Below are 27,889 nucleotides of genomic sequence, written 5' to 3' on the forward strand. Positions count from 1 at the left end.
TAGCACAGTAAAGTTATAAACTGGCTTTTCAGGAAAAAAAAAAAAAAAGCAAATGTACTAGATGAAACAAGGCATAAGCCGTAAGTAAGGAAGAGTAAAAGGATATCACTAGTATTTTAATTAAATATAGCTGCGGGCCTCTGCCTGCCATGCTGAAGAACATGAGAAGCTGTATTTTTCAATTTAATATAGAACTGTAAGCACAGTGCACATTTGTTAGTCTGATTTTCCAAGGTAAAGTTTTCAGAGTTTATCCTTTAAACTGCCACCTGTGGATAATTTCCTTGTAAAAATGTCTGAATAAGCATATGTGGAAAAAACAGCATTCTCATGAGGAAAAGCTTGGCAAGTTAACTTGGCAGTTAACAAAGTATTTTCTATATGTGGTGACCATGCAGAGGTTGTTTGTTTACATGAACTGTGTCTAAGTAGTACTTACCTTACTAACATCAAGATGTTTTCCAAAAAAACTCTTAATTGTAGTATCTTGGCTTAAAAGTATTTTCCAACAGTGCAAGAAAGCATCATACAGGTAGGCTGTCTGTCTACATTAGGACAAAGCGAAGGCCAAGGCTGGTTAATGTAGTAAAAATTATTTGTAATTTTTGTAATGTAGTAAAAAATTATGTAGTAAACTAGTAGTTAGTAGTAGTATGGCAGTTGTAACAAGGTCTGCCTGTGCGTGGCACTGCATACGCACGCTATTTAAAAGAGCACCCCACTTCAAAGCTGGTGCTGCCTAACCACCCGTAGGCCTGCCCCTACTTCTGTGCCCTGCAAAGGGAAGAGATCGAGGTTGCTCTTTGGCTTTGCTGGTTTCACAGGTGAAGTCTCTTTTTCAGTGGCAGCATTTTAACTTGTCCCAGTGCTCTTTGCTCATTCTTTTGCTTCCTGTCACCATCTGCAGTGTGAAATCTGGACTCATTTGTCTTCTTAATTTGTCTTTTCATAACATATTTCTATTTAAGTAGGCTTTGGCTGCACTAGAAACGTCCTTTCCAATTATTTTAGTGCTAGACGACTTATTTTAAAAGCTCCTCTGGTTTGTGGTGAATATTATTTAGGTTAGAGCTGGTTGTGGGAGATTTTATCATTAAGTGAAAGTATCAATGGGCTGTGTTAGTGAAAAGATATATGGAAATACAGTGCAAATACAAGCAAAACTTGTCATCTGATCCATCCTGCCTTGATAGGACTGCCGTGCCCCATAGGAGTCTTACCTTCAGTAGATCCCAGGGAGCTTTTGGTAAGCAGAGAGGGTATTTTTAGTAGCTTCTTATGGTCTGGAGTTGGAAGATGAATATTCACCTTAGCTTACTTAAGTCCACAGAGAAATTTATATAGTTTGGTATGATCAGGTCTGCAGTTAGTGATTTCAGCTTAAAGTCGCCATGCATGATACAGGAGGTTTGAAGTTTAGGCTTTCTTCTGTGTCAGTGTGAACATACATGTGTTTTCCCTCAGCTTTCCTACTAGTTAGGGCATTTGATGAGAAAGGGATAAAGTTGGTACTCTGAACAGTGGTCTCAAGATTCTTTTTGTTTTTATCCATCAACAGTGTGATGTAAAATACATAAGTATTATAAGGAACAGGATCTGCAACTCCATTTTAATGTCTTTCCTTCACTTCTCACCATTCAAGTGCTTCAATAGATAAACCAGAGTTAAATGTTATCTGCTCATCTTCTCTTTCAGTGCATTTTGTTCCTGGCTGCACAACAGTTTTAGTTTGATAAGAACTGGGGTGAGTGCTTGCTAGAATCTCCTATAGAGTGATAGAAATTCCCTAGATACGTGAAGTCAAACTCTTTGAGGCTCAAGAGCCACTAAATCCCAGTTATCTTACTGCCTAGGTATATCTTAGTACTATTAAAAATTATGGGAAGTGTTGCTGACCCTTTGCGATAAAAGCAGCATCACAGATGTCTTCTGGTTTTCATCTTAAGTTGGAGAGATGTACGAAAAATGTATTTTTATATCTCAAATATAAGAAAACCAAACTGCCATCTGCTACTGTTTTGAAATATGTATCTCCTTTTACTGCTTATAGAGGAAATGTAGGTGTTCTATCAAGAAAAATCCACACAACCCACCTTCTTACAGCCAAGCATCTGATTTGGGCAGATTTGTCTCCATTCAATGATTCGAAGTCAAGACCCATAATTAATTTTAAGTAAAATACTTAATTGCTGTTCCACTGTTTGAAACTTTCAATAAGTTGAAGCGTGCCTTGAAATCAAGGAACAAGTATCAATAAATACTACTTAATAGGAATAATATGCTCAAATTGCGAGTGCCTGTAATTTAGCTGTGCTGTTTGGTAGCAGCTGTCTCATTTATAAACTAAAAAAAAAAAAAATAGGAGGATAAGCAGACAAATAAGGCCTTTTTCTAAATCTCTTCTCATAAGCTGTGGTCTCAGCCTGCTTGTATTTGTACCTGACTGTTTTCTGACATATGCAGCTGAGGACAGTGTGACACAGGTGCCCATACTTGGTTTTCAAAAGTGATGTAGGTCCCACAAATGTCTTACTGGAGCTTAACAACTATTGATTTCCCATGAAATCCAATCCTTGTTGGTGAATCTTAAGCCACCTGCCCTCTAGGGAACTTTTCTACCGTTGTTACGTATCAGTAAGCTATGGAGAACGGCTCTGTAAAACAACGCTGAGTCTTTTCAAACCAGTCGTGCTATCATGTGTACTTGCTAAACCTAACATAACAGTTCCCTAGCAGAATCTGCCAAATTGTGGTGTGTTTCCCCATGATTCTGGCATGCAGAAAAGCCTAAGCAGTGTATTCATTTCGGTTTTTGGACTCCTAACTCTGCAGAGGGATTTTCTGAACTAAACATTGGCATATGATCATTAGGATCCCTCAGATATTTGTATCAGAGGACTTGTCTCCCTAACCTGAGCAGAAGATTAGTTTCCTGTAGATTTTTATCTCTTTACAGCTAAAATTTATGTCCTAACTGTTTCGTTTTATATTATTTTAGTGTATTACACACTACAAAAATGAAGTGGTTATCCATGATAGTTTATTTGACTGTGCTTGTTTTATTCCGTTGATACAGAGATAATAGCTGATAGAAATGAAGTCCAGTATGAACTGTTGCTGATCATTTTATCTTGTAGCTTCACAGCAGGTGCAGCACTTGTGCCCTAACTTAAAGCTTTTCCAGAAGACATCTTGAGTAAGCATCCTTGATATGGTGAAATTTTGTATAAAAGCTGTTTTAGTGTGAAAGAATTTGTTATTTTGCAAATTAATCTGGGATAATGTCTCACTCTTTACATGTTACTGCAAACAGTTCAAAACCTGCTCTGTTAATGTCTGTTAACCAGGGAGAGAGTATCTTGGTCTTTATGAAGCATACACTAGGCTTTGTGAAAGCAGACTCGCTTCTAGATTCCTGTTTGAATTGTGTTGCTGTGAAATCCTGCTCTTGAACCTGTGCTTTCATTGTCCACGTTGAGAATTCCCATTTAGTTCATTACCTGCATACCTGGATGCTTCATTAGCTAATCTCTGATGGTGCAAGGTCAGGATCTGTGAAAGGGCGCACTAACAGCGCTGTGCATAAAGTTAACTCTGCGTTTGGAAAACCCTAATAGTTTTGCAGGGTAAGATTTCTGGTCCTTTGCTTAAGGATTTCCTGCTTTTCAGCTGTTAATTCTCACCCCAAATCTCCACTTCTGTCAAGAGAAATACTCTTAGCCTTGCAGTCTTAGAGTTTATTCTGCAAGCAGTGTAACTCCCAACTAGGATTCAGTATCTTTTATATTATAACATTTATATTGATTAAGTAAATAAGATAGCTGCTAAGGTCTCCAATGGAGAATTACCTGTTTAAGAAATACCAGAAAATCTATATCAAAAACTTTGAATTTTTAATCAAAAGTAACTCCTTGATGTGAAATGCTGCAATTCTTGTAGGTGTGCCTTTCTGAGTAATATACTTCTCTGAAGTCAAAGCAAAAAGATGCTGTTTTTCCACTTTATTAGAATTCTTGCTTCATAATGAATTTTTATACAAACGAAGTGGTATATGCTTACAGTTGTTGCAGGCAACCCAGGCAAATATGGGTTTGTAGGTAATGCTTATTGCAGGAGTTTGAGCCACAGAGGTGTGAATCGTTAGTGTTAGAGGTTTGTAGCGTATGTGCAATGGCTGTCCCTTGTTATTAAGGTTGTTATTAAGGTTGTTTGATTTCTCCAGTTAAGAAAATGGCCGTGATGCTGTGTTCTCCTCTTCCTTTGGCAAATTATGAATGAGATTCATCTTGCCAGTCTCTAAAATTCACCCTGAAAAATTCTAGTTAAAGCAAGTTACCTAAACCATCTTCTGAAGTGAGTGAGGAAAGATAGACCCCTTTTAGCTGGGGACCCATGAAATCCTGAAATGGGCATCTCCAGAGAGTTTAATACTGCTTATTTTAGAAACCTTTCTCTTTCTGCTCTTTTGCAGCTGTGAGGGCCAGAAGAGGGGCTGATGATGTGACCACCGCAGGCCAGCGTGTAGGGGTGCTGTGGCTGAAAAGCAGTGTCCTGTGCTTTTTCCTGTTGTCTTCTCCTCCCTCCCCAGCTGACGTTTCCCACCACTCCCTTGTGTCAGGGCAAGCATTTATGTACCCAGATGGCTGAAACTAACCACTTTCTTTTCGAGGTAATTTTTTCAGGCAGATCAGTTCTCTGCTCCAGCTCTCCTTGGTGGCTACATCAGTGCTAGTAGTTGTCACAGAGGGGAGCAGTGCGAATAATTGGCCAGGGAGGGCAGGAGGGGACAGCTCTTCTCGGTGGCTTCCTGACCCTGTGCTGGAGTCAAGTGGCTGTGTACACATCCTCTGAAGGCTAGAAATGATTAGTTCTAGACAGCATTTCTGACTCCAGCTTCACACACATAAAAGCGGAGCTGATCTAAGAAGATGCCAGTTTGCAGGAAGCACAGACGCTCGTCTGAAAGTGTGTTGCTTATTCATTTCTAGGCATATATGTTTAATTAGTGTAGTCTGCAGGGATATGAATAAGCAGGCTGTCTGGTTATTGTCTCAAAATGTGGCTCCTGCCCAGCAATTCAAGTTTTACTCTGTATCTGCCCTTTAAGTATTTCCCCTGTGTTCTTAAGTGTGGTTACGTATATTCAGTCTAAAGCTTTGCAGCAAGGACAGTTGGTTACGGAGTAGAGGCAGACCCCTGGTAGTCCTTCCATCGCTTCATGTTGGCTTCATTGATATTGGCATACCAGGTCAGATGAGGAGCTGCTTGACTGAATGGGAAAACACTGTTTCTTCAGCAGCCTGCCATCTTCTGCAACTTCCTGCCCAAAATTATGTGGCTTTTTTGCAGGCAGGATACATGCTCCCTGGGCAACTGATAGGTAGGGAATGGTTAGACATTACAGCCGAACTGGTTTAATGGCTCTCTGTTAACAACTGCAGCTCTTTGTGCTTCGATCAGACCCGGTTTTTGCTAGCAATGGCTTGCAGTGCAGCCAGGTGTGTTGGAGCCTGTGCAGAGGGGACGCCGGGCCTGGGCCGCGTGGGGCAGTGGTGGGACGTGGCAGCCACCCGAAGGCAGTGCGGGGGGACGTGGTCCAGTTCTCCCCCTTTCTCCGGCGGGAGGGTGCACGGTAACGGGCAGCACAGCACAAGGAACATGGGGGTGATTTCTTTTGGCAGTCGTTCTGGCTTCTGCTGTCCTAATGTTGGTCTGAAACGGGAGTGGAAGTTAGAGGGGACGAAAGTGGTGAGAGGCGAGCTGAAGAGTGGCAAGAGGCAGGCAGCTTAGCCCCTGGTGTTTGATATCAAAGCAGTAATGTTTCCAAAACTGCTGTCCTTTTTTGATCCCACTTGCCTAGATAATTCTCTATATAGTTGCTATTGCTGTTATAATAATAATAAAAACCCTTTAAATGGCTTTAGTGTTTTGGGGGAACAAATTTAGTTTCTAAATTTCTGATGATTAGCACAATACATAGGTGCTGATTCTTGATTTGCAAATTCAAAAATTTGTCTCACTAGAGAGAACACTTAATCCTCTTTTACTTACTGTCAGTCTCTTGCTTCAAATTAAAAGCTTCTGTCAAAGCTAAATATTACAGTTTGTAGAGACAGCAAAAAAAAAAAAAAAAAAACTTGGAAAGCAGTAAGTTCAGACGTTCAAGGTTATATCCATATTTGTCTGCATAAAATATTTAACAAAGATTATTGTTAATGAACATGGAATTTTTTTTCTCAGAAGCACACCATTTACAGCCTTTTAAAAAAGGATCAAATGGTGATTTAGCTGTTAAACAAAGATATTTCGGTTCCTGGCAAGCATACCTTTGAACTGCTACTTCGGGGGTTAAAAATATACTTTTTTCAAGACTTTATTATTAAAAAGGGGGAGGAAGAGTGTCATAGAAAATCTGTAAATGTTGTGCAAAAGGTTTCATTTATTTCCTGTAACAATGTATGATTTTCTGTTCGCATGTTGGGTGGTTACTGACACAGGATTTAGTTACCCATCCACAAATGGTTTCCAAAGGATTCTTTTGGCTTTCTAATGTAGTTAGGCATTTTTTTTGATTGTTTGTTTTGCTTTATGTTTTCTCCTTAATATAAAAATCTGCAGCAGGGCAACCTGAAATACTAACCAATGACTTTTAGAGAAAATGTATTTGACGTTACTGTGCCCAGTGTGTTGCAGGGGCTGGGAGGAGGTTTGGAGCCCGCCTCACTCTGCTTGCATTAAAGAACGTTCCGAGTTGAATCCAAATTAGCAATTCTTAACTGAGGTTTTGAAAAACCTCAGCAGATGGAAAAACTATTAAGGAGTCGAGGTGAAGGAAGTGAACTAGCGTGTCCTGGCGGGCAGGCTCATTGTTTCAGGAGAGGCCTTGGCTTAGCCATATATGGAAGAGGACATTTTAGTTGTTAACTTTAGGTGGAATCTGTGCCCAGAACTGTATTCATCATGCAGATGCATTTCCACAGGAACGTTTCTTTTCCAAGATGCCTTAGTCATAGTTTTAGCACTGTGTCACATCTTTGCTGACTTGTTTATATAGTCTGCATGGGCTTGCTGTGCGTCCACTGTCAGTCTGCCCTAAAAAGGTGAACTGTTTGTAATTTTCTCATTTTGGCTAGCAGAAGAGACAGTCCTAAGCCACCACCAGCAGCTTCATCTCTTTCTTACAGAAAAGACGACCCCTTTCTGGGCTGCACCTAATGTGAAACTTTTTGTAAAGTAATAAAATAATGCCTTCATGTGGAGGATGTAGAGAATGATTGTGTCTGCAGTCGTGGCAGAAAGAGAAATCAGTTAGATGCATGCAATAGGTAATGTTCAGAAGTTACAGAAAGGTATCATTTACAGTACAATTTTATATCTTTGGAGTTCTTTCTGTCAGTAGTTTCTTCTGTGTGTATGCGTAACATCTAACCAGCTATTCCAGTACAGATTCTCTTATGTCTACGCTTCTCCCCTTCTTTTTTTTTTTCTTTTCCCCCTGGCTGCAGGGTGCACTGGAGGTACAAGCAGCCTGAAATGATTTGACAGAAAAATGTGGAAACATCTAGTATTATTCTTGGATAAAATTTGTTAGCAAAGGGTTGGACTCTGTTTTAAGCCTTCTCCATGAGATTTTAGAGGACCTGCTCCCTCTGTGTTATGTCTGGATGTGGAAAATAACAATTATGAATGACCTTAAATCAATGTGGGAAAAGCAAAGCTCAACTGCAGTGCTAATTTAGGGATTGCTGTCTTTGCTACTGGTTTATATGAATAATAGTCCATTTTCTAGAAGATAAAATGAGATAGTAATATCTCAGGTATTATGCAGGAGAAGATTCTGCTGTCAAACGTACTTTTCCATGGCTAAATTCCAAAATATTTTTCAGAACTCAAATGTATTCTGGTATTTTCAGGATACCTGGGAAGACTTTTTAATTTGCAGTAACAGTCTAGGGCTACCAAGGAGATTGGCAGTGTGAGTCCAAGGTCTCAGAATTCTAATAATGAGTAAAAGAGAAGTGGAATTTAACACTCAAGTTTTGAAGAAGTTTTGCAAACTGACACTGGTTCACTAGCTGCTGTTAGAGTTGAAGAAAAACTAAAAGAAGAATGAATGGTCTGTTTGAAATCTATTCTTAGACTGTAATCCTAACACTGGAGTACTCAGGGAAGGTTCGACAATAAAAAGGGAAAATAACAATTCAGTAACCCTAAGCAATGGTTCATAAGCATTCATATCCTGTCTGCATAAAATATATTGATTATATAGTTTGCATGTAGTTATTTTTCATTAAGATCTATAACATTTAGAAAACATGGAAGTATTTTAACTTTATATTTTTATAAAGAAGCTATTACTCATTAGTTCTTTGAAGAAGGAAAAAAAAATGTCTGACTATATCAGTTGGCTTTAGGTTTGAGGGGAAGGGAGAAACTTTGGAGTACAAGACCCAGAAGCAGGCTGGAAAATTCTCCTTTGCAGATTTCTAGGAGAAGTTTTTGGAAAGGGCCTTCAGTTTTTTCTTAGTTTAGAATGGAGACTTGTAGAGAGAAGCTCTATTTCTGACTTGCATATCTATGTTTTTGTTTTTGTTTTTTTTTTATTTTGAAGTCTCTGATAACATTCAGAGCATATGTAATTTTTGGACAGGATGTTAACAGATTGTTCCTTTTATTTTGTCTTCCTCCATGATTGAACAGTATTTTAAAATTTCTTGTGACATGATAGTTTACCTAACCTAAGAGTATTCAAAAGAGTTAAAGAAGAAGCTACCTGTAAGATGCCCTCTAAATATAAAATTCAGTCTACAAATGTGGTTATATTAGATAAAAAAACGTATCTGTCCAATGGGCAAGAATAAGATCTTAATCATCAACATAGTGTATCTACACTGTATTCTTTGTCTCCTCTGAAATATAGTTATATGCCTATACTTTCATAGTTTGGTTTGGTTTGGTTTTTTTACTTATTAGTTACAATAAACATACAATTTGATACTCTGTTTTTATTTTTCAGACTAATTTAAAATTGTTCACTTGGGCTGGATTCCTATATTGCTTGTTATGGAGTGGATTTGCTCAACAAGGTAAATGAGTTGATTTCTTTGCACTGCTTTGGTTAGTGTTGCTTTAAAACAATATATATTTAGCAGCTGTTTGTGTAGTTAAATATGTTGTTATTAGAGTGCTAGTGCTAGTAGCAATATATTACTCATTTCTATTAGTAATATGTTTATAGTTAGAAGTTGACTTACAAGGCTAGAATAAAACAAACTTAAAATTATATTTTTATTAGCGTCCTTTTTAAAAATGAAGTGATTGATCTGTGTTCCTTTGTAGGTGGTAGTGACTGCATAAAAGCCAATGCAAAATCATGTGGTGAATGTATACAAGCAGGACCAAACTGTGGTTGGTGTAAAAAAACAGTAAGTATTACTGCAGAATTCTTTTTATAGTTTGTTTTTTCCTTAGTTTCAAATTTAAACAAATGCACTAACTGCGTGGAAATGTCTGTTTTCACCGGTAATAGTTTCCTGCAGCTCTTTAAATTAATATGTGTACTTAAAAGTTCAGATACCGTGGATTTAATGAATACCTGATTTTAGTTGAGTGGCCATTCATAATGTGTTTACTTTTCTGTTCCTAAATGTTAAGTCTATACAGACCCTAAAGGCTGTCTCGTAGTTACTTAAAATCATTCCAGCGTGGAGTCTGTCTGGGTACATTTAATTATATTCTTTCAGTGACGTAAGAGTGGAGGTAATTTTAGACAGACATACATGGGGTAGGGGAAGAGATTGAGGGTTTGCTTTTAAAAGGAAAAGCTGTTCAAATTTTAGTATTCTTTTGTTGGTGGGCTGGGGTGTGATAGGTTGGTTTGTGGAGATGGGTTGTTTTAGTTTGAAACACAAAGAGAATGAGTAATTAAAGATTAAATTCAGGAAATACAGTGATGAAGACAGACTGCGACTTAATCAGTATATGCTGAATTGTTTTCTCTAGAAACAAGAAAATCTTTAGAACATATTTATTTATAAGTAAATATTTATTGAAAAAATACGTTTCAGAGTTTGAAGCTTCTCTCTTAGAAGCCGTATTTATTCTTATTTGAGGTTAAAGTTTTTATGGGTTTGAGATAATGGTAATTTGTGTTCAGGGCAAAGTAATCCTTTTTTTTACATATGGATCTTGCTTTTGTATTGAACTTTTCCAAAATAAGAGTTGTTGTCTGTCTTTCCCCTGCCTTGTCAGCATACTGCTGGTTTTTGATGTGTACTACCCATGTACTCTTCTGTAATCTTTAATTAAAGCCTTTACCAAAAAAAAAAAAAAAGTAGTTGCAAAGTAGGCTGAACAAGTAGGTTCACATTATTTGTTGGTGATACTGGAAGATACAAGCTTTTTCTATCTGCTGGCACTTCTAGAGTAGCTGATTTAAAAGGACGTCCTGTTTCTGTCAGAGATGACGTTGGACATTTTTTTCATTCCTCCTACTTGTACAAATGCAAACTGCTGGACTAGTAGTCACTGCTTTATTTAACAAAATTTAATGTACTTCACAATTGTATGTTTTATCATTGGACTTCAACACAAAAAAAAACAGATGGGGTCGTTGTAGAATGTGTTTTAGTATGTAGGGTATAACAAATTGCAAATAGCTGTAAACTTGATACTCTTGCCCGTGTTTTCTAGGACTTCTTGCAAGAAGGAGAACCAACGTCTGCCCGATGTGATGACTTGGCAGCACTAAAGAGTAAAGGCTGCCCTATAGAAGATATAGAAAATCCCCGAGGTAGTAAACAGGTGCTTGAAGATAGAGAGGTAACAAATCGTAAGATAGGTGCTGCAGAGAAGCTGAAACCAGAGGCCATTACGCAGATCCAGCCACAGAAATTAGTACTGAAGCTAAGAGTTGGTAAGGAAGGTTTCATCCTAGTCTTTGTATGATTTTGTGGGGAGGGCACATCTACATTTTATGTTTTGATTGTTTTATTCATTTTGTTTCAGAAATTATTATTTTTCAGATACCTGAATGAGAACAGAGCTATTCAGGTTATCCCCATATGTTCAGATAGTCCAATGTCTGATTTTTATGAAAGCTTAGATACAGATTTTTATCACTTATATGAATCTAGCTCATAAAAGTGCGAGCATGGATTGGTAGATATATTTGAAAGATAAAATGTTTTTGTTTTCAAATATTTTGCAGTTGATTTTCTATAGTGTGGCTTCTTGGAATGAGAGTAAAAGAGCATGCAAAAGCTTAAAGATGTTATTTAGGATTTCCTATTTCTTGAAATATCCTTGTTCCCCAGAGTCTGAATGGTTTTGCAGTCATGCAACTAGATTGTCAGATTGCTATATGAAATATTTTGTTTTCAGAGGCTAGAGGTGTGGACACAGGACGATGGTAATGAGAGCAAGACAGTTGTGTACCATTTCTCATGCATAAAGACAATTTCATTCAATTGGGGAGGATAAGACATATGAACAGGAGAAATCAAGAAAAATGATAGACAGTCTTTGAGTCGTGTTTTACAGGTATATTGAAAAAATGTATCATAGCTTGCTAATATTCAGAGTTTAATCATGTTCTGAGCCTGAGGGAGGGTCAGATTATTAGCAATTGAAATGAAGATGTCAAGAAGAGTAGAGAAACTTTGTGGAAGTTTTAAAAGTGATCATATATGATCCTGCCCTTAGAGGGGAAAATTTTGTGAGGCTTCAGGTCCAACATAACTCCTGGGCAAAATGGAAGGTAATGCAGTCAGAGAGATTTTCCTGCCAGGTCAGAGCCCCTGAAACTGATGGTTTGCTTGTGATTAATGAATTAAAATAACCAAAATCATCTTCTCAATTTTTATTTAAATTTTTCAAGCCAAATCACTCCCTTGAAATTGGAAATAATTCATTTTTTTCAGTGTGCTTTAAGGTGATTTCAGGGTAGAATCTTCAAAGCCTTCTTAATTACATACCCTAGAGTAGACATTAATTGTGGTTATCAGTTTTTCAGTTCAGAGCAGAAATACTCACACTAGCAGGGACTAGGCAGGAGATTGCTAAAGCCTGTTTACAGAAACCAATGAAGATAACTACTGGCACCAAGCTGCCACCTGTGACAGTCTTGGAATGAGTATTTCCACCTCCTGGGCATGGAAAGCTGTTGGGTGGATTTCAAAGGCAATAGTATTCTTCAGCCACATGTCCTGTAATGAGACAGACTTCTCTGAGAGCTTTTTTATCATTATTTTAAAGAGTCGGGGGGGGGGGCGGTTATGGCATTTTGATCCAGCATCTGATGGTATTAAAGCACATAGCAGCAGAGAGATGAGTCAGTTCTGCATTGTATGGTGTTTTTTGCTTTTTGGGGGGAGGGGGGTAATTTTTGTTTCTTAAACTCTGGTGTTCGTAATAGGTTGTACATTACTTAAGCGTAATGGAGACTTTGTCCCTGAGTAGCGTTCCTAGGGACTGCATTAGAAAAATTACCTTGCGTTTACTTGGTTGAAGAACCTGCACTAGGAGTCAGCTATTTGGTGGTGGCTGCTTTAATAAATGCAAGATGATCTGAGGCAACTTAGCACAAGAGGGAAGGAGAAGAATGGAAGTTACTTTGCAATTTGGATGTTTGACGTTATCCCAGTTTAGTTCTAATAGGAACTTTACAGCTTCCAGAGGCCAAATTATTGTCCTTCTGTCAAGGCAGAGGTTTATTTAGCAGAGCGAGGGATCGGAGCAACCGAAACATAATTTCCCAAAAGATCATTGCCTTGTTTGTAAGTGCTTCTTTTGGTCACAAGGTCTCTGTACCCTTGAGTAGTTAGGAACCGCATACATGTCAAGGGAGATGTTTGTTTTCTGTGCATAGTCTTTGAAAGACAGCTCAGGAAAATACAAAGCTTTGGGCCCCCCCTTTTTTTTTTTTTTTTTTTTTTTACTGCTAATGCATAGCTGAATTCATGTCTTTTCCACTGTTTGCTATTTTGTTGAATATTAAGGAAATATTTTCTAAGTATTAAGCAGACTTAAGCAACAGCAGTATTACTGTTTAGCACCCAGAAAGGAGGAGGGAAAACATGCCTTATAATTCCAATCCTTACTTCACACATAATAGGCAAGAGAGTACTTTCTTCACTTTACGAAGAAGCAATTCTTTTGCAGTGTTTTTCAAGGTAGAGTTTCAGTGGGTGAGACTACATATTTCTGTCATAAGGCTCAGGGTTTAGTCTTACAGTTCAGACAGATACTAACTCATCTCCCTGCTGTGTGTGTACTCTCACCCTATATATGATGCAAAGTGATTTGAAATACCCTATCCAGGATTTTTTTTTTTTTTTTCAACTGATTCAACACTATTTTTCCTACACATTCTGGAATGTTTAATGGCTTCTGTTCAATCTCTGAAACAGGGGAACCCCAAACATTTTCATTAAAATTTAAGAGAGCTGAAGATTACCCTATAGATCTTTATTATCTTATGGACCTCTCCTATTCCATGAAGGACGATTTAGAGAATGTGAAGAGTCTTGGAACTGCCCTGATGTTTGAAATGGAAAAAATAACTTCAGACTTTCGAATTGGTAAGACAGATGCACATATTCCAAATAAATGAAACTTCATTCCTGATGTTTTTCACATGATTACATATGAAGTTTTTTTTTTTTTTTTTTTTTTTAACTAGCAGTGTTATGGCAGGTATTCTTCTGAGAAATAGATCCTGTTGAGTATTATAACAATACTTGGTGTTGATGGAGAAAGTGGAGTATAAACAAGTATGAGGACTATTTTTGAAGTCAGTTCAGCTATAATGAATTTGTATTCTTTTATATCGTGATATAAATAAGAATTCTCTTCCTCAGCTTACAGGGTTTTTGTTGTTCTGTTGTAGGCTTTGGCTCTTTTGTGGAGAAAACTGTGATGCCATATATAAGTACAACACCAGCCAAACTCAGAAATCCTTGTACAGGTGACCAGAACTGTACAAGTCCATTTAGCTACAAAAATGTGCTCAGCCTTACCAGTGAAGGAAATAAATTCAATGAGCTTGTAGGTAAACAACACATTTCTGGCAATTTGGATTCTCCTGAAGGTGGATTTGATGCAATAATGCAAGTTGCAGTTTGTGGAGTAAGTGTGTCTTGGTTTTCTTTACTGCACTATTAAATAAAATTATTTTAGTACAGCCTTAGTGTTTTATGATGGCAATTCCCTGACAAATACTCTGCTGGGGATATGGACCTGGACCAAACTGGCAAAGCCTGATAGTTCTTCAGAGCCTAACATTTTCCACTTGAAGATTGCTGCAGTGCTGCACACGCTCATGTTGTGCTATATAATTGAGCTGCGTGGTAGTGACAGAAGTGGGCTTGGGGAAATTAGAGACCTGGACTGATGAACGTGATTTTTAAAGCCCTGTCACTCTTCATTTCTCTTTTCAATACCTGAACAGACCAAAGTAAATCTCAGAAAGAAAGTTTCTTGCCTTTGGTGAAAATCCTACAACAAATGTTTTAGAACAGACATTTAATTAAATGCAAGCACTTTTAAGGTTTGAGCAAAGTATGTAAGTTAGAGAGTGGTGTTTTTGCAGTATTGTTGCTTGTAAGTGTGTCCAGTTTTTCATGCGTTTTTCTGTTGATCTCCGTTACTTTAAATAAGGTGCAAAATACTGAAAATCTGTGTTTGTGTCCTAAGGAACAAATTGGCTGGAGAAATGTTACAAGACTATTAGTGTTTTCCACGGATGCTGGATTTCACTTTGCAGGAGATGGTAAACTTGGTGGAATTGTTTTACCAAATGATGGGAAATGTCATCTGGAAAATAATATGTACACAATGAGCCACTATTATGTAAGTCTTTACATCATCTTCCAGGGAAATTAATGTTTTGTGGTGCTTAAGCTCAGAGAAGTCATTAAGTCATCTAGTGTAGTTTCAGAAAACTACATCTGATGAACTTTACACTTCTTTAAGATTAATTACCCATTCTGTTCACTGGCAAACCGTGGTGGCTCTGGCCTTTTTTTTTTAATCATTTCATTAGGCTTTTTCATACTTATTTCTGTTCTTCCTTTGGGACTCAACTGATAGAAGTACCTTTAGTTAGTCTCCATTTGAAAGTTTTTTGTTGTTTGTTTTTTTAAAGTCTGTTAGCTGTTTTGAATCATTTTAGCATGAATTCTGTTAAGAGCGTGTTCTGTTTGGGTTTTTATTTGTTCTTTGTTTTTATCAATTTTGTGTAAATTTTAACTGTCATGCGGTCCTGAGTTCACCTGTGCAATTAAGCAGGAAAGCATGAAACCATAGTTACTGCCATTTGTTTGATTAGTTATAGTTTATTTCTACTCCCCAGTTATTTGCCTTTTAAAAACAAAAAAATTATGAGGATCATCTCATTTCTACTTCTTGAATATTGACATCTTATTAGCATTTTTGAAGTCCTCTGAAAAGTTCTGAGTATTTCAGGGTGTATTGAAGAACATCACTGAGTTACAGAGCTCTTCAAGCCAGGTCTTTGAAGACTGCTTGAAATTTTATGATGCAAAGTTTTTGATAAAAGTGTGCTTACCATCAGTTAAGCACAAAAGTGTGCTTAACAGCAAACTCAACTTTCTTGTTTATTGGTAAGTAGATAGGTGTAAAGAAATTAATTCAGTGGATGGGGTAAATACAGTAAGCTTTGCAAAGTTTGTGTGTTCGTGTATTCTTAAAATTAAGAGAGTGTTGTTCAATAAAAAACAAATTCAGCTTTTGTTTACGAAACAGTGCAAAAGGTAGTAGTTTTGATTAAGATGAGTTTTATGGAAAACTTAAAAGTTGTTTTCTGAGAACATTGAGGCTAGGAATTTTATCTGGGAATTTTAAAGGACAAGGAATTGTAGTTCCTTCTTTTTAAAAATAAATAAACAAATATATTCATATGGGTATATATGGAACATTTTCAAAGCATATTTGTTTGCAGGGATTGTTTTGTTTTAGAGTTTGATTTTTCTAACTTAAGATTTATAACTAGCCAGCTTATGCCGTTTGTGTTTATAAAGTTGATTTGTATTTATAATGTAAAAATATTTTTGGTTGTTTTCTAATCCATGCCCCAAATTTGAATTGTTTTATGCTTGATTTTATAGGATTATCCCTCTATTGCTCATTTGGTACAGAAGCTTAGCGAGAACAATATTCAGACAATTTTTGCTGTTACTGAAGAATTTCAAGCAGTTTACAAGGTAAAGCTAAATAATACATCTTTCTTTTCACTGTACTTTCTCCTTTTCCCCTCTACTTTCTGTCCAGACTGATCCTTAGTGTGCATGTGCTTTCCAAGTAGAAGGTGATGTTGTCCTCCTTAGGTTCTCTGCAGGTCTTTATAAGTAGGAGGGATTGGAGAGCAGCTTTGCAGTGCTACTTTTTGTGAACACTTAGAGCAAAATAGCTGAGGGGAATGCGGACACTGAATCAGAAGAGACAGTTATGAAATAATGTGTTTTGTCCTTTGCACTCTATTTATATTCCTGATATTTAAAATCAGATAGACTACTGGATGTGATTGTGAAATAAAAAATGATTGAGTAAAGAAGGTGGATATTTTTTCCTCCTTTTTTTTCTAATGATAGTTTTCTTTTTTAGCTGTATTTTGGAATCATGATGGAGGTTGTTTGTTTTCCCATCCATTAGAAATTATCTTTTACCTGCCTCTTTCTAATGCACTAGATGCACTATGCTTTTATGTATGATCTTGAAGTATATGTGGTTAACTTGTGCAAGAGAAAGTTTTATTATGAAAACATGAATGCTTTCCTTAATTACCAAATATAAAGTGAAAATGCAGAGGGGGTGGAAAAAGAGGTTGGATATCTTCCTTTAATCTAGTAATGCTTTGTATGATTTCAAAAATCATGAAGACCACTGATAACATTTAAGCCTTGTTTTTGAAGTAGTTAATTCTGACTCCACTATAGTATTACATTGCTGTGTAGGTATTTATAGTACAGTTTTGTAGTTTCTTCTGAGGAAAGATTGTAATTTTCCTTTTCTCTTTGTGAATATTGAAAGGAACTGAAAAATCTAATACCAAAATCAGCAGTGGGAACACTGTCTTCAAACTCCAGCAATGTGATTCAGCTGATCATAGATGCGTACAATGTAAGTTCAGATTTTTGTGTGTGTAGTATTTATTTTTCTTGCTTAGAAGCTGTTGTGGCAGTAGGAGGGAGGGAGGCACGCCTCACCTCAGGCAGTCCTGCAGGCCAGCAGTGAATGCAGTAGCCTAGGAAGATGTTTGTAGTGGATTTCTGAGCAAGTACCCTGATAGCAGGATTGCAGCCCTGGACTTTAGAGAGCGAACTTCAGACTCTTCAGAGACCTAATTGGTGGAGTCTCATGGGTTAAGGCACTAGAAGGAAGGAGGGTCCAGGAGAGCTGGCTAATATTCAAACGTTACTTCCTCCAAGCTCAAGAGCGGTGCATCCCTATGAGTAAGAAGTGCAGCAAAAGGGGCAGGAGACCTGCATGGGTGAGCAAGGAGCTCTTGGTCAAATTCACACAGAAGAAGAAAATACACAGACTGTGGAAGAGGGGACAGGCAAATTGGGAGAATTACAGGAATGCAGCCAGAGTATGTAGAGATACAGCGAGGAAGGCTAAGGCCCAGCTGGAATTGAGTCTTGCAAGGGATGTTAAGGACAACAGGAAGGGCTTCTTCAAGTACATCAGCAGCAAGAGGAAAACCAGGGAAAATGTGAGCCCACTACTGAATGGGGCAGGGGCCCTGGTGACAAGGGATACAGAGAAGGCAGAATTGCTGAATGCCTTCTTTGCTTCAGTCTTCACTGCTAGGGGCAGCCCTCAGGAATCCTGGAGCCTGGACGTGAGGGGAAAAAGTCCAGAGAAGGGAAGACTTTCCTTTGGTGTAGGAGGATAGGATTAGAGACCTTCTGGGCAGGCTAGACATCCACAAATCCATGGGCCCAGATGGGATGCACCCACGGGTACTGAGGGAGCTGGCGGATTTGCCAAGCCTTTCTCCATTATCTTTGAAAAGTCATGGAGAGCTGGAGAGGTGCCTGAGGACTGGAAGAAAGCCAATGTCACTCCAATCTTCAAAAAGGACAAGAAGGAGGACCCAGGCAACTATAGGCCAGTCAGCTTCACCTCCATCCCTGGAAAGGTGATGGAACAGCTCATTCTGAATGTCATCTCCAGACATATGGAGGAAAAGACGGTGATCAGGAGTAGTCAGCATGGATTTACCAAGGGGAAATCCTGCTTAACCAATCTGATAGCCTTCTAGGATGTAGTGACTGGCTGGGTAGATGAGGGGAGAGCAGTGGACGTTGTGTACCTTGACTTCAGCAAGGCTTTGGACACGGTCTCCCATAACGTCGTCCTAGATAAGCTCAGGAAGTGTGGGCTAGACGAGTGGACAGTGAGGTGGATTGAGAACTGGCTGAAAGGCAGAGCTCAGAGGGTCGTGATCAGTGGTGTAGAGTCTAGTTGGAGGCCTGTGGCTAGTGGTGTCCCCCAGGGTTCAGTCCTGGGTCCCATCCTGTTCAGCTGCTTCATCAGTGACCTGGATGAGGGGACAGAGTGCATCCTCAGCAAGTTTGACGATGACACCAAGCTGGGAGGAGTGGCTGACACACCCGAGGCTGTGCTGCCATTCAGAGAGACCTGGACAGGCTGTAGAGGTGGGCGGAGAGGAACCTCATGAGGTTCAACAAGGGCAAGTGTAGGGCCCTGCATCTGGGGAAGAATAACCCTAGGCACCAGTACAAGCTGAGAGCTGACCTTGTGGAGAGCAGCTCTGCAGAGAAGGACCTGGGAGTGCTGGTGGATGACAGATTGACCATAAGCGAGAAATGTGCCCTTGTGGCCAAGAAGGCCAGTGGTCTCCTGGGGTGCATTGGGAAGAGTGTTGCCAGCAGGTCAAGGGAGGTGATCCTGCCCCTCTACTCAGCCCTCGTGAGACCTCATCTCAAGGACTGTGTCCAGTTCTGGGCTCCCCAGGACAAGAGAGACATGGAGCTAGTGGAGAGAGCCCAGCATAGGGCTATGAAGGTGATTAGAGGACTGGAGCATCTGCCCTATGAGGAACGGCTGTGAGAGCTGGGCCTGTTCAGCCTGGGGAAGAGAAGGCTGAGGGGGGATCTTATCAATGTGTACAAGTACCTGAAGGGAGGGTGTCAAGGGGACGGGGACAAACTCTTTTCAGTTGCCCCGTGTGACAGGACAAGAGGCAATGGGCAGAAACTGAAGCACAGGAAGTTCCGCCTGACCGTGAGGGGGAATTTCTTCCCTGTGAGAGTGACGGAGCACTGGCACAGGTTGCCCAGAGAGGTTGTGGAGTCTCCTTCTCTGGAGATCTTCAAGGCCCGCCTGGATGCAACCCTGTCTAACATGCTCTCGGTGACCCTGCTGAGCGGGGAGGTTGGACTAGATGATCTCCAGAGGTCCCTTTCAGCCTTACTAGTTCTGTGATTCTATTCTATGAATTCCAAGGCAAATGCATCCTCATTTCTGCTTGTAGCAGAATTGGTGTTCTTAATTCCAGTATGTGCTTGCAATTGGTACCTAGACTGTGCATAGTTGTAAAATGTCTTTCTTCAGCAGAACACTTCTACAACTCCATTTTAAGTTAGCTAATAACTAACCTTTGTTTTAGTCCCTTTCTTCAGAGGTTATCCTAGAGAACAGTAAGTTACCAAAAGGAGTGACAATCAGTTATAAATCTTACTGCAAGAATGGTGTGAATGACACACAAGAAGACGGAAGAAAATGCTCTAACATTTCAATTGGAGATGAGGTAACTTGAAGTATATTACTGCTTTCAAAAATAAAATTCACAGAAAATATGTAACACTTTTTAATAGTATAGAAAAAACTTTTTAATAATGTGGTGCTGGATTAATTTTGTTTGCAGGTTAAATTTGAGATTAGTGTAACAGCTAATGAATGTCCAAAGAAAGGACAAAATGAAACAATTAAAATTAAACCACTGGGTTTCACTGAAGAAGTGGAAATCAATCTTCAGTTCGTCTGTGAATGTCTGTGTCAAAGCGAAGGAGAAGCTAATAGTCCAGCCTGCCATGAGGGAAACGGAACATTTGAATGTGGTGCATGCAGGTAAGTAAGCAGACATTTTTTTGTTTGTTTGTTTTTGAAAAGGGGAAATATGAGCAAAACCTTTGTTTCCTTAGTTAATTTGTTTTGTTTTAATATTTGTGAGTGAGAGGACAAGAATTAGTGTTATGACTCTATTTACATTAGGATGTTTTGCTGTTGTGTTTTACTTCTGTAAGGAATCCATATGTCTAAATTGAAAGGATTGTTCATTAGTTTGGTACTATTGTACAAGTCAGAATTAGAATGTGCTTTTGAGCCTGTCCTTTAAAGGACATACCTTCTACTGATTTTCTGTTTCCTGGTTTAATTTTAAGATCCATGTAGTATGGAAAAATTATGGCATTATGAATGGATGCAGTTTATGATATTTTTGCAAGTGTTAGTATTGATCTAATTTTGTCCTTCAAATATGAAGGTTGCTGATCTCAAGAAAATTGAAAGCTTCCTAGTTTTTTGGTAGGAAATCCTATTCAGAGTCTCACCAATCGTTTCATACCAGGGAAGAGTCAACGGTAGTAAAACGAAAACCTTTTAATTTGAATTACTTCTGTAATCTTTTTTCCTTGCTTTATTTGTAATCTTTTGGGGCCATACTACAATGTTCCTTGTAATTGTATATAGCTTTAAATCCTTCAGAATATATAAAATTTTTCTATACTTAGCATTTGAAATTTCCAACCAAGAATTATTTTCATTACTGCCTATCACAGGCATTAGATTAAAAATATACTCCTCATTATATATTTGAAAATAAAGTAAAATGATACTGGATTTCTGGAATAACACACAAAGAAAGTAAAGCAAAATCTTAGAATTTCAGAAGACTGAAGATCAACCTAGTAAGTCCAGGTTGAAGCCGTTATTTTCCAAGAAAGTTACAGCAAAAATAAAAACTTGTTTCTTCTTGGAAACCCTTGAGAATGAGAATGGTAAGAGCAGATTGAAATGTAGTACTTCTCTAAGAAAACTAAATCCAGATTTTTAGAAAGCTGTATTTGTCCTGCTCACTGAACTGTAATTGAAAAATAAAACCATAGATCTTGTTTCTCATGTTTTAATACATGACTTTATTAAAGATAGAGCAAAAGATGCTGACTTTAAACTTGCAGGGTTTCTAGAATTGGACTGACTAACATCTATCTAGTGAAGCTGATGGCAGGAGTTAATTGAATGTTGGAAGGCCTTGAGAGTAAGGCTCCCTACCTTCCTATTATTCAGTAAATTGAGGAGTAAGCCATTTGGGGCCATAAACACTGCTTAAATTGCTTCATTTTACTGTCTTTTTTTTGTACTCCGCTGAAATAAAGAAAGCAAAATTATCTTTGCCCATAGAAGAATTATTGAGCTCTGTATCACTGTCCCTAGTGTCCCTGTGGTTTCACATAAGGCCTAAGACCTGTGGATAAGAACAGCTTTTTGCAACAATAGCAGCTTCCTGATGGAAGCGTTACCTCTGATTGACACCTGACAATAACTTCAGTCAGTTGTTTCTGATGATGCCAATTGATTTGTAATATTTTAACCTTAATAATGAGACCCATCTAAGCAGAGCCCCAGAGATGCCATCTGAATTTGCTGGTGCTCAGCAACTCTGAAGATCATCATCTCCCATGCCTAACTGCTGCTCAGGAGGAATTTTTTTCCTTGAGAGATGACAGCAGCTACAATGTAAAGTCACTGCTGCTTAAAAGTAATTGTTGTTTTGTCACATTAGAGAGCCCATTAGTATTGCTTATATGGCAATTTAGTTAGAGGTGGTGGCACTTAGCCTCTCACCTGGAACAAATAATCAGCATAGGAACAACTTAGTCCAGTTATCTCCAGCAGCTCCAAGAACTGCTAGGTAGATATCTGCTAGGAATCTGCTTTAAAATTGAACTCAAAAATTCCTTGTGAAAATAGTCACTGTTGCTCTTGTTACCTGCACTGTTTTTGCAGTCTTTTTATTATATGCAATACAATACTTGTATTTACACTTTCAGTTGTGTTTCTACCTTGCAGATGTAATGAAGGACGTATTGGAAGACTTTGTGAGTGTAGTACAGATGAAGTGAATAGTGAGGATATGGATGCTTACTGTAGGAGGGAGAACAGTACGGAAATATGCAGTAACAATGGAGAATGCATTTGTGGGCAATGTGTATGCAAGAAAAGAGAAAACACCAATGAAGTGTATTCTGGCAAATACTGCGAATGTGATAACTTCAACTGTGATCGATCGAATGGTTTGATTTGTGGAGGTAAGAAATTATTTCCATTTTCAGCAGGAAAAACTGACCAGCAATTTACAAGTCTGTCTGTAGCTCAAAAATACATAGCTACTTGATAACAGAGAAAGGAGAATATGCTCAGATTTATAGTAATTGAAAACACTTGCCTAGTGGTAGAACACTCATTTGTCTTTGGTCATGAGAATATAGAATGTTAATTCAAATTTCATCTTCCTCAAATCACAGCTCTAAGGTATGACATCAATGAACTTGACTTCTGCTGTTTATTACAAAGCATAAAGTTTTGTGGGGTGAATGAGGTCATAGTAATTACAGCAGCAGAATAATAGTGTTTTAGGGAGACCAAGGTGGTTCATTTTTCTGTGTTGTGAAGTTAAGTTGGTACTGCATTCGCTACCTTTTTGGATCTTGTTTTATAAGCTTATGTCGTGGTATGTTCAAAGACACCATCAATCAGGGCCTCTGTGTGAGTATAACTGAAGCTGTACTTCGATGCGGTCTACTCCTAGGGAATGGCCATCACAGTATACTGTTCTTGATCAGCTTTCCTTAGTGTTGTTTTCTTTCCATGTTTCTATCTTAAAACAATAAGCATTTGTTTCTTACTGTCACAGATTGCATGTTTTATGTTAAGCTTCATTCATTGAAATACCTTTCTAATACACAGGAAATGGTATCTGCAAGTGTAGAGTGTGTGAATGTTTCCCCAACTTCACTGGCAGTGCTTGTGATTGCTCTTTGGATACTCTTCCATGTATGGCATCTAATGGGCAGATTTGCAACGGAAGAGGAACCTGTGAATGTGGAACTTGTAACTGTACAGATCCCAAATTCCAAGGCCCCACGTGTGAAATGTGTCAGACTTGCCTTGGTGTCTGTGCAGAGCACAAGTAAGTACCTGTAAAGTCAAGTCTGTAGTTTCCCAAGTGCTTTATATTGGGGCTTGTGATACTTATGTATGCACAGTTTTGAAAATGAAGGCCTTGATACTGGGCTTTATTCTGCTCTGAAATGTAGAGATACCGTATCATACCTTTGGACAATAGAAGTGATTGGATGATAATTAAGAATTACAAACTAAACATTACTAATACAGAATTTTGATTAGTTCCAGGTAGACTAATTACTACTAAAATTCTTCCCCCTGCCCTTTTTTGTTACACACAGAAGTGTGTACTTTATGTTAAATCAGTTTTAGGCATTCAGATTTACTGGGGCAGGTTTCAGTCTTCCCCTATTCATATATGATTGTCAGCAGCCAACATTCTGCGGAGTTTGAGGGGACACTGGTCTGTAATATGACAGACTGTAAGTAGTATCTTGGCCTTTTGAAATGAATGTAGCAAGAGTAAGTATAGCTATATCACGTTAATTTTTTTTCAGACTATTTAAAATTTCAACTAAGCTTTTTTTTAAAAAACTCCTGTTCTATATTGCTTCAAAACTTACATTCTAAAAACCTATTGAAAGAAGTCATGATTGTGAAAGTTGAACATTAAATCTAGATGTGGGCCAATAAAGTTGGAATGCCAGGCTTTTGGAAACTAGGGATATTCTGCATGGAAACGTTTTGAAATAAGTTTGTGATTAGCAACTGCAGTGACTGCTAGCTCTGTGCAGCTGCCTTTCAGGGCCCTTTCCTTTTTACTATAAAAATCCTGCTCAGTCTGCTTTACTTCGGTGATACCGCACTGTAAGGTTTGTTACTCAGTTTGTTCTTCTTAACTCACCAGTCTCTCAGATATCTTTTCATTGTGTATCACCTGTTCCTATACTTCCGTCTTTGAGACAGTATTCATATTTTAGCTGGTGAATGTTGTGAATTTTAGTATTCTTTGCTTTGCAGATTTCGATCTATCTTTGAAGTTTGTGGGTTCTTTAGTGAAAGAGACTTTTAGTAAAAGGGTTTTGTTTTGCTTTGTTTTTTGTTAATCTTAGGGTGCATAAACATTCTGGCTTGCAAAAGCCATATGTTGCTTTATTTACTCATTTTTCTGACCTTTATGGCAATAGGATTTTTATTTCTTTAAATTAAATATTACACATCTATTGTGCACATATTTAAAAGCATTGCTCTGGTTTTTATTTCCACAGGGACTGTGTTCAATGCAGAGCCTTCAATAAGGGAGAAAAGAAGGAAACATGTTCTCAGGAATGTATGTATTTCAACATGACACGGGTAGAAAGTCGAGACAAGTTGCCACAGCCTGGACAGCCTGATCCGTTGTCTCACTGCAAAGAGAAGGATGTCGATGACTGCTGGTTCTACTTCACGTACTCTGTCAACTCGAACGGTGAAGCCAATGTCCATGTGGTGGAAACCCCAGGTATAAATGTGATGTTTGTCTATGTTCCCTTCACCATTGTTGTTAATTCTTCCAGTTGCCGTGTTCTACAAGGTAGCTCTGGTTGATGTGGTTAGATACAGTCCAGGTGAGGTACTAACTCTGAATGTGAGTTGTGGATGTCTGGACTTGAGTAGCTTTATAAAAACTTTCAGGTCTAGGGTTTTTTAATTCTTTAGATCCATTTTTTTGAAGCCTGTTAGACTGACAGAAACAGATTTTGTTTAAAGTAAATTTAAAAAATCAGATATGTAAACTTGAACGAGTATTTCATGTTTCCATTTTGTTTTCCATGTATACTTTTGCTTGTTTTACATATCCTGTAACAAATCCTAGATACCTAAGTTTTGATACCTTTTTTTGTCTGGGATTGTTTTACAGGTTTAAAGCAGTGGGGTGTGTTGGGGGTGGGGGTGTCAATTTTTTTTTTCAGTTTTCTTTTTGTCCTTTAATAAAATGGAACCAGCCTTGCACAGGAAAATAAAATTGCCTGTGGTGCAGACTGCTTGACTTCAAAAGCCTTTGCTTTTACGTAGCTCAGTTACTTTCAAGAATAGGTCTGAAAAGCCTTTTGCTTAGTTAATATTAAGCCCTTAATAGTCAGCTCTCCTTGAGTATGTTGTATTAAAAGACTCTACAAGAGTAGACAAACCTATAGTTTGATCAACAATTTCCCACTTATTTACCAGAAATTTTGCTAATTCAGATCCCTGGACATTGCATCTAATGATGCAGAAGCTCTGTTCTTGCACATTAGTAATGTGTGGTTTTCTGACTTTTATAAGCCTGATATGAAATATACACCTTATTAGTGTGTGAGAAGGCTAGAGCTGTATTCTATTCATGGGATTTCAGGAACTGGTCATTTAGGTGATCAGCTTAGTACAAGTCTGGTAGTTAGTATCTCTTAAAAATAGATATGGCTTCTTTTAAGAATGTTTTAAATTCTGAAGTTCTGAAAAAATGTAGTCCAAAACATAAAAAGCAGATGGGTCTCAAGATCTTTAGGACAAGCCAGCACATACACTATCCATTTGGAGTTGATTCTGCTTCACGTATAAACGTCTGTTGGCTTAGTCGAGTTGAATGAAGCCTTTATGCACCAGGAGGCGCCAGCATTTAGTGCGATGCAGATCTCACCAAAGAGGTGGAGCTGTTCATACAGCGATGGAGCCCGTCTTTGCTCCTCACGGGCTCCCCAAGGATTGCAGGCAGATCCTTCCCCACTTGAGGCAGCTGCCAAGGTTAAGAGTCTACAGCCTGTGTGGCAGCAGCGTTCGTACTGACAGTGCAGGAGGTACATTTATTTGCTTCCGATTGCTTCATTCTGTGCATTGAGTGCCACAAAAGTCCTCGCTCCATTCGTGATTGTTGAGAACTTTATATTAATGAAAGATTTGGGGGTTATTTTAGAGAACTATTACTTCTATCTGCCAGTCGCTTTAAATTGCTTTTCCTCTGTATTATTTTTGAACATGTACTTTGTTTATTTTGAAGGCATATGATACTTTTACCGAAGTGCTTTTCTTTTTTAAATTTAGCAGAGATCAATTCTCAAGATGAGGAAATATCATAAAAATCTTATCTCACAGAAGCAAAGTGCTAGTTGTTAATATATAGAGATAAGTAATAAATACAGCTGTCTGAAGTAAAACTAAGCATCCTTTTTCTGTAAAGCTATTCATATGGTATGTGAGGACTATTTTGTTAATCTGCATTTGTAGTCTTAACTAGTTTATCCCTCCAGCACCATCTTGACTAAGAGCTCTTGCTTGTTGAAAATATAATTGCTAGTTATTTTATCCTGAAGTAACCTAGATGAATAGCTTAAGGGGTTAGCTCTGTGGAAACTTTATCATCAGAACATGAATAGCATTGCTGATAAGGTAAAACATTAAAAGAATTGAAAAATAAGCTGGAAAAATAACTACAGGATGTATCAATTCCAGTATTTATATTATTTGAGCCTTATTCGTGATGTGAAAATGGTATTAGCATATCTCCGGTGCTTCAAATACTGCCTTTAGTACAAAATACAATTTTAAAAGCATCTGGATATGTATTGCCTGTACCATTTTGTAAAATCATGTTTCACTTGCTTTTCTCCCTAGAATGCCCCAGTGGCCCTGACATCATCCCCATTGTAGCTGGTGTGGTTGCAGGAATTGTTCTTATTGGACTTGCATTATTACTGATTTGGAAACTATTAATGATCATTCATGACAGAAGAGAGTTTGCTAAATTTGAAAAGGAGAAGATGAATGCCAAGTGGGACACGGTAAGTCAACAGGCTTTTACTTGTATGAAAGTTACAGTAGTTAAGGAAAAATATAAGACTTTTGTTCATGTGCCTTAAGTATTTCAGATTGTTTCTCTATAGGGCAAAAAACTGGAATACAGAAATAACCTTATTTTAAGCTGTTTTTAAACATATGCCATTTGTTACCAATCGCAAAAAATCCTCCTCTTTGAGAAGTACATCTTTGGTGATAAAAGTGAGTAGTAATTTACGTTGAAATAAAATACCAGGGAGAAAATGTGATGAAGACAGAATAGTTGAGCTTTGCAGTTGCATCACACTCTACAACATACAATTAAAATACATACAGCTTCTGTCAGAAGGTAAGTTACTCTGTAAGAAAGGAAGAAGAAAATTTCATGCTTGTGAAAGAGATCTTGTACATATTCATATAAATTTGGTTGGGAGATTTCAGTAATTGGTCACAAAATCATAGATAGTACTGGTGTGTTGAAATCTTCCCAACCCCTTGTCAACAGAAAATTGCCTAAGAAAGATAAGCCTATAGTCCTTAGACTTACATACACTGACAGGCTCTCTCCCTCCATGGGCAAATTTTAGGAATCTGCTAATCAAAACCCTTCCCTGCTGTTCTGTAGAAATCAAAGCCCATGTGTGCTTCATACAAATATTTTTTATTTATTCTCTTAAGCTTAAATTAATTCATTCTATACTAGGAAAAAAAATACTAACACTTTTGTGTACATATAGCATGATTTTTTTAGTGATAGTTGACAATGTTACTTTCTTTTTTCCTGTTGAATTATTCGACACTGACCATCTTTTTTACTTCAGCAAGAAAATCCAATATACAAGAGCCCTATTAACAATTTCAAGAATCCAAACTATGGACGTAAAGCTGGTCTCTAAGTCTCAGTTTGTATTTTCTTTCATTT

General features: G+C 38.0%; 1 protein-coding gene across 3 annotated transcripts in view; it reads left to right on the top strand.

Moving 5' to 3' along the window:
- Positions 1 to 27,889, top strand: part of ITGB1 (integrin subunit beta 1) — a 47,362-nt gene that overhangs the window by 12,163 nt on the left and 7,310 nt on the right. The window contains exons 2-17 of one of the 3 annotated variants that reach the window (XM_062568929.1): positions 4,472 to 4,669; positions 9,017 to 9,086; positions 9,340 to 9,425; positions 10,693 to 10,915; positions 13,410 to 13,580; positions 13,889 to 14,127; positions 14,695 to 14,850; positions 16,128 to 16,223; positions 17,050 to 17,139; positions 19,658 to 19,798; positions 19,916 to 20,118; positions 22,120 to 22,358; positions 23,017 to 23,239; positions 24,444 to 24,676; positions 26,806 to 26,972; positions 27,789 to 27,869. In XM_062568929.1, the coding sequence (XP_062424913.1) occupies positions 4,640 to 4,669; positions 9,017 to 9,086; positions 9,340 to 9,425; positions 10,693 to 10,915; positions 13,410 to 13,580; positions 13,889 to 14,127; positions 14,695 to 14,850; positions 16,128 to 16,223; positions 17,050 to 17,139; positions 19,658 to 19,798; positions 19,916 to 20,118; positions 22,120 to 22,358; positions 23,017 to 23,239; positions 24,444 to 24,676; positions 26,806 to 26,972; positions 27,789 to 27,863 (2,442 nt within the window). In that variant the 5' untranslated portion in view covers positions 4,472 to 4,639 and the 3' untranslated portion in view covers positions 27,864 to 27,869. The remainder of the gene's footprint in view (positions 1 to 4,471; positions 4,670 to 9,016; positions 9,087 to 9,339; positions 9,426 to 10,692; positions 10,916 to 13,409; positions 13,581 to 13,888; positions 14,128 to 14,694; positions 14,851 to 16,127; positions 16,224 to 17,049; positions 17,140 to 19,657; positions 19,799 to 19,915; positions 20,119 to 22,119; positions 22,359 to 23,016; positions 23,240 to 24,443; positions 24,677 to 26,805; positions 26,973 to 27,788; positions 27,870 to 27,889) is intronic. The other 2 variants (XM_062568930.1, XM_062568931.1) reach the window with 2 other exon arrangements.

This window comes from Rhea pennata, chromosome 2, assembly GCF_028389875.1.
Source record: "Rhea pennata isolate bPtePen1 chromosome 2, bPtePen1.pri, whole genome shotgun sequence".
Lineage (NCBI taxonomy): Eukaryota > Metazoa > Chordata > Aves > Rheiformes > Rheidae > Rhea > Rhea pennata.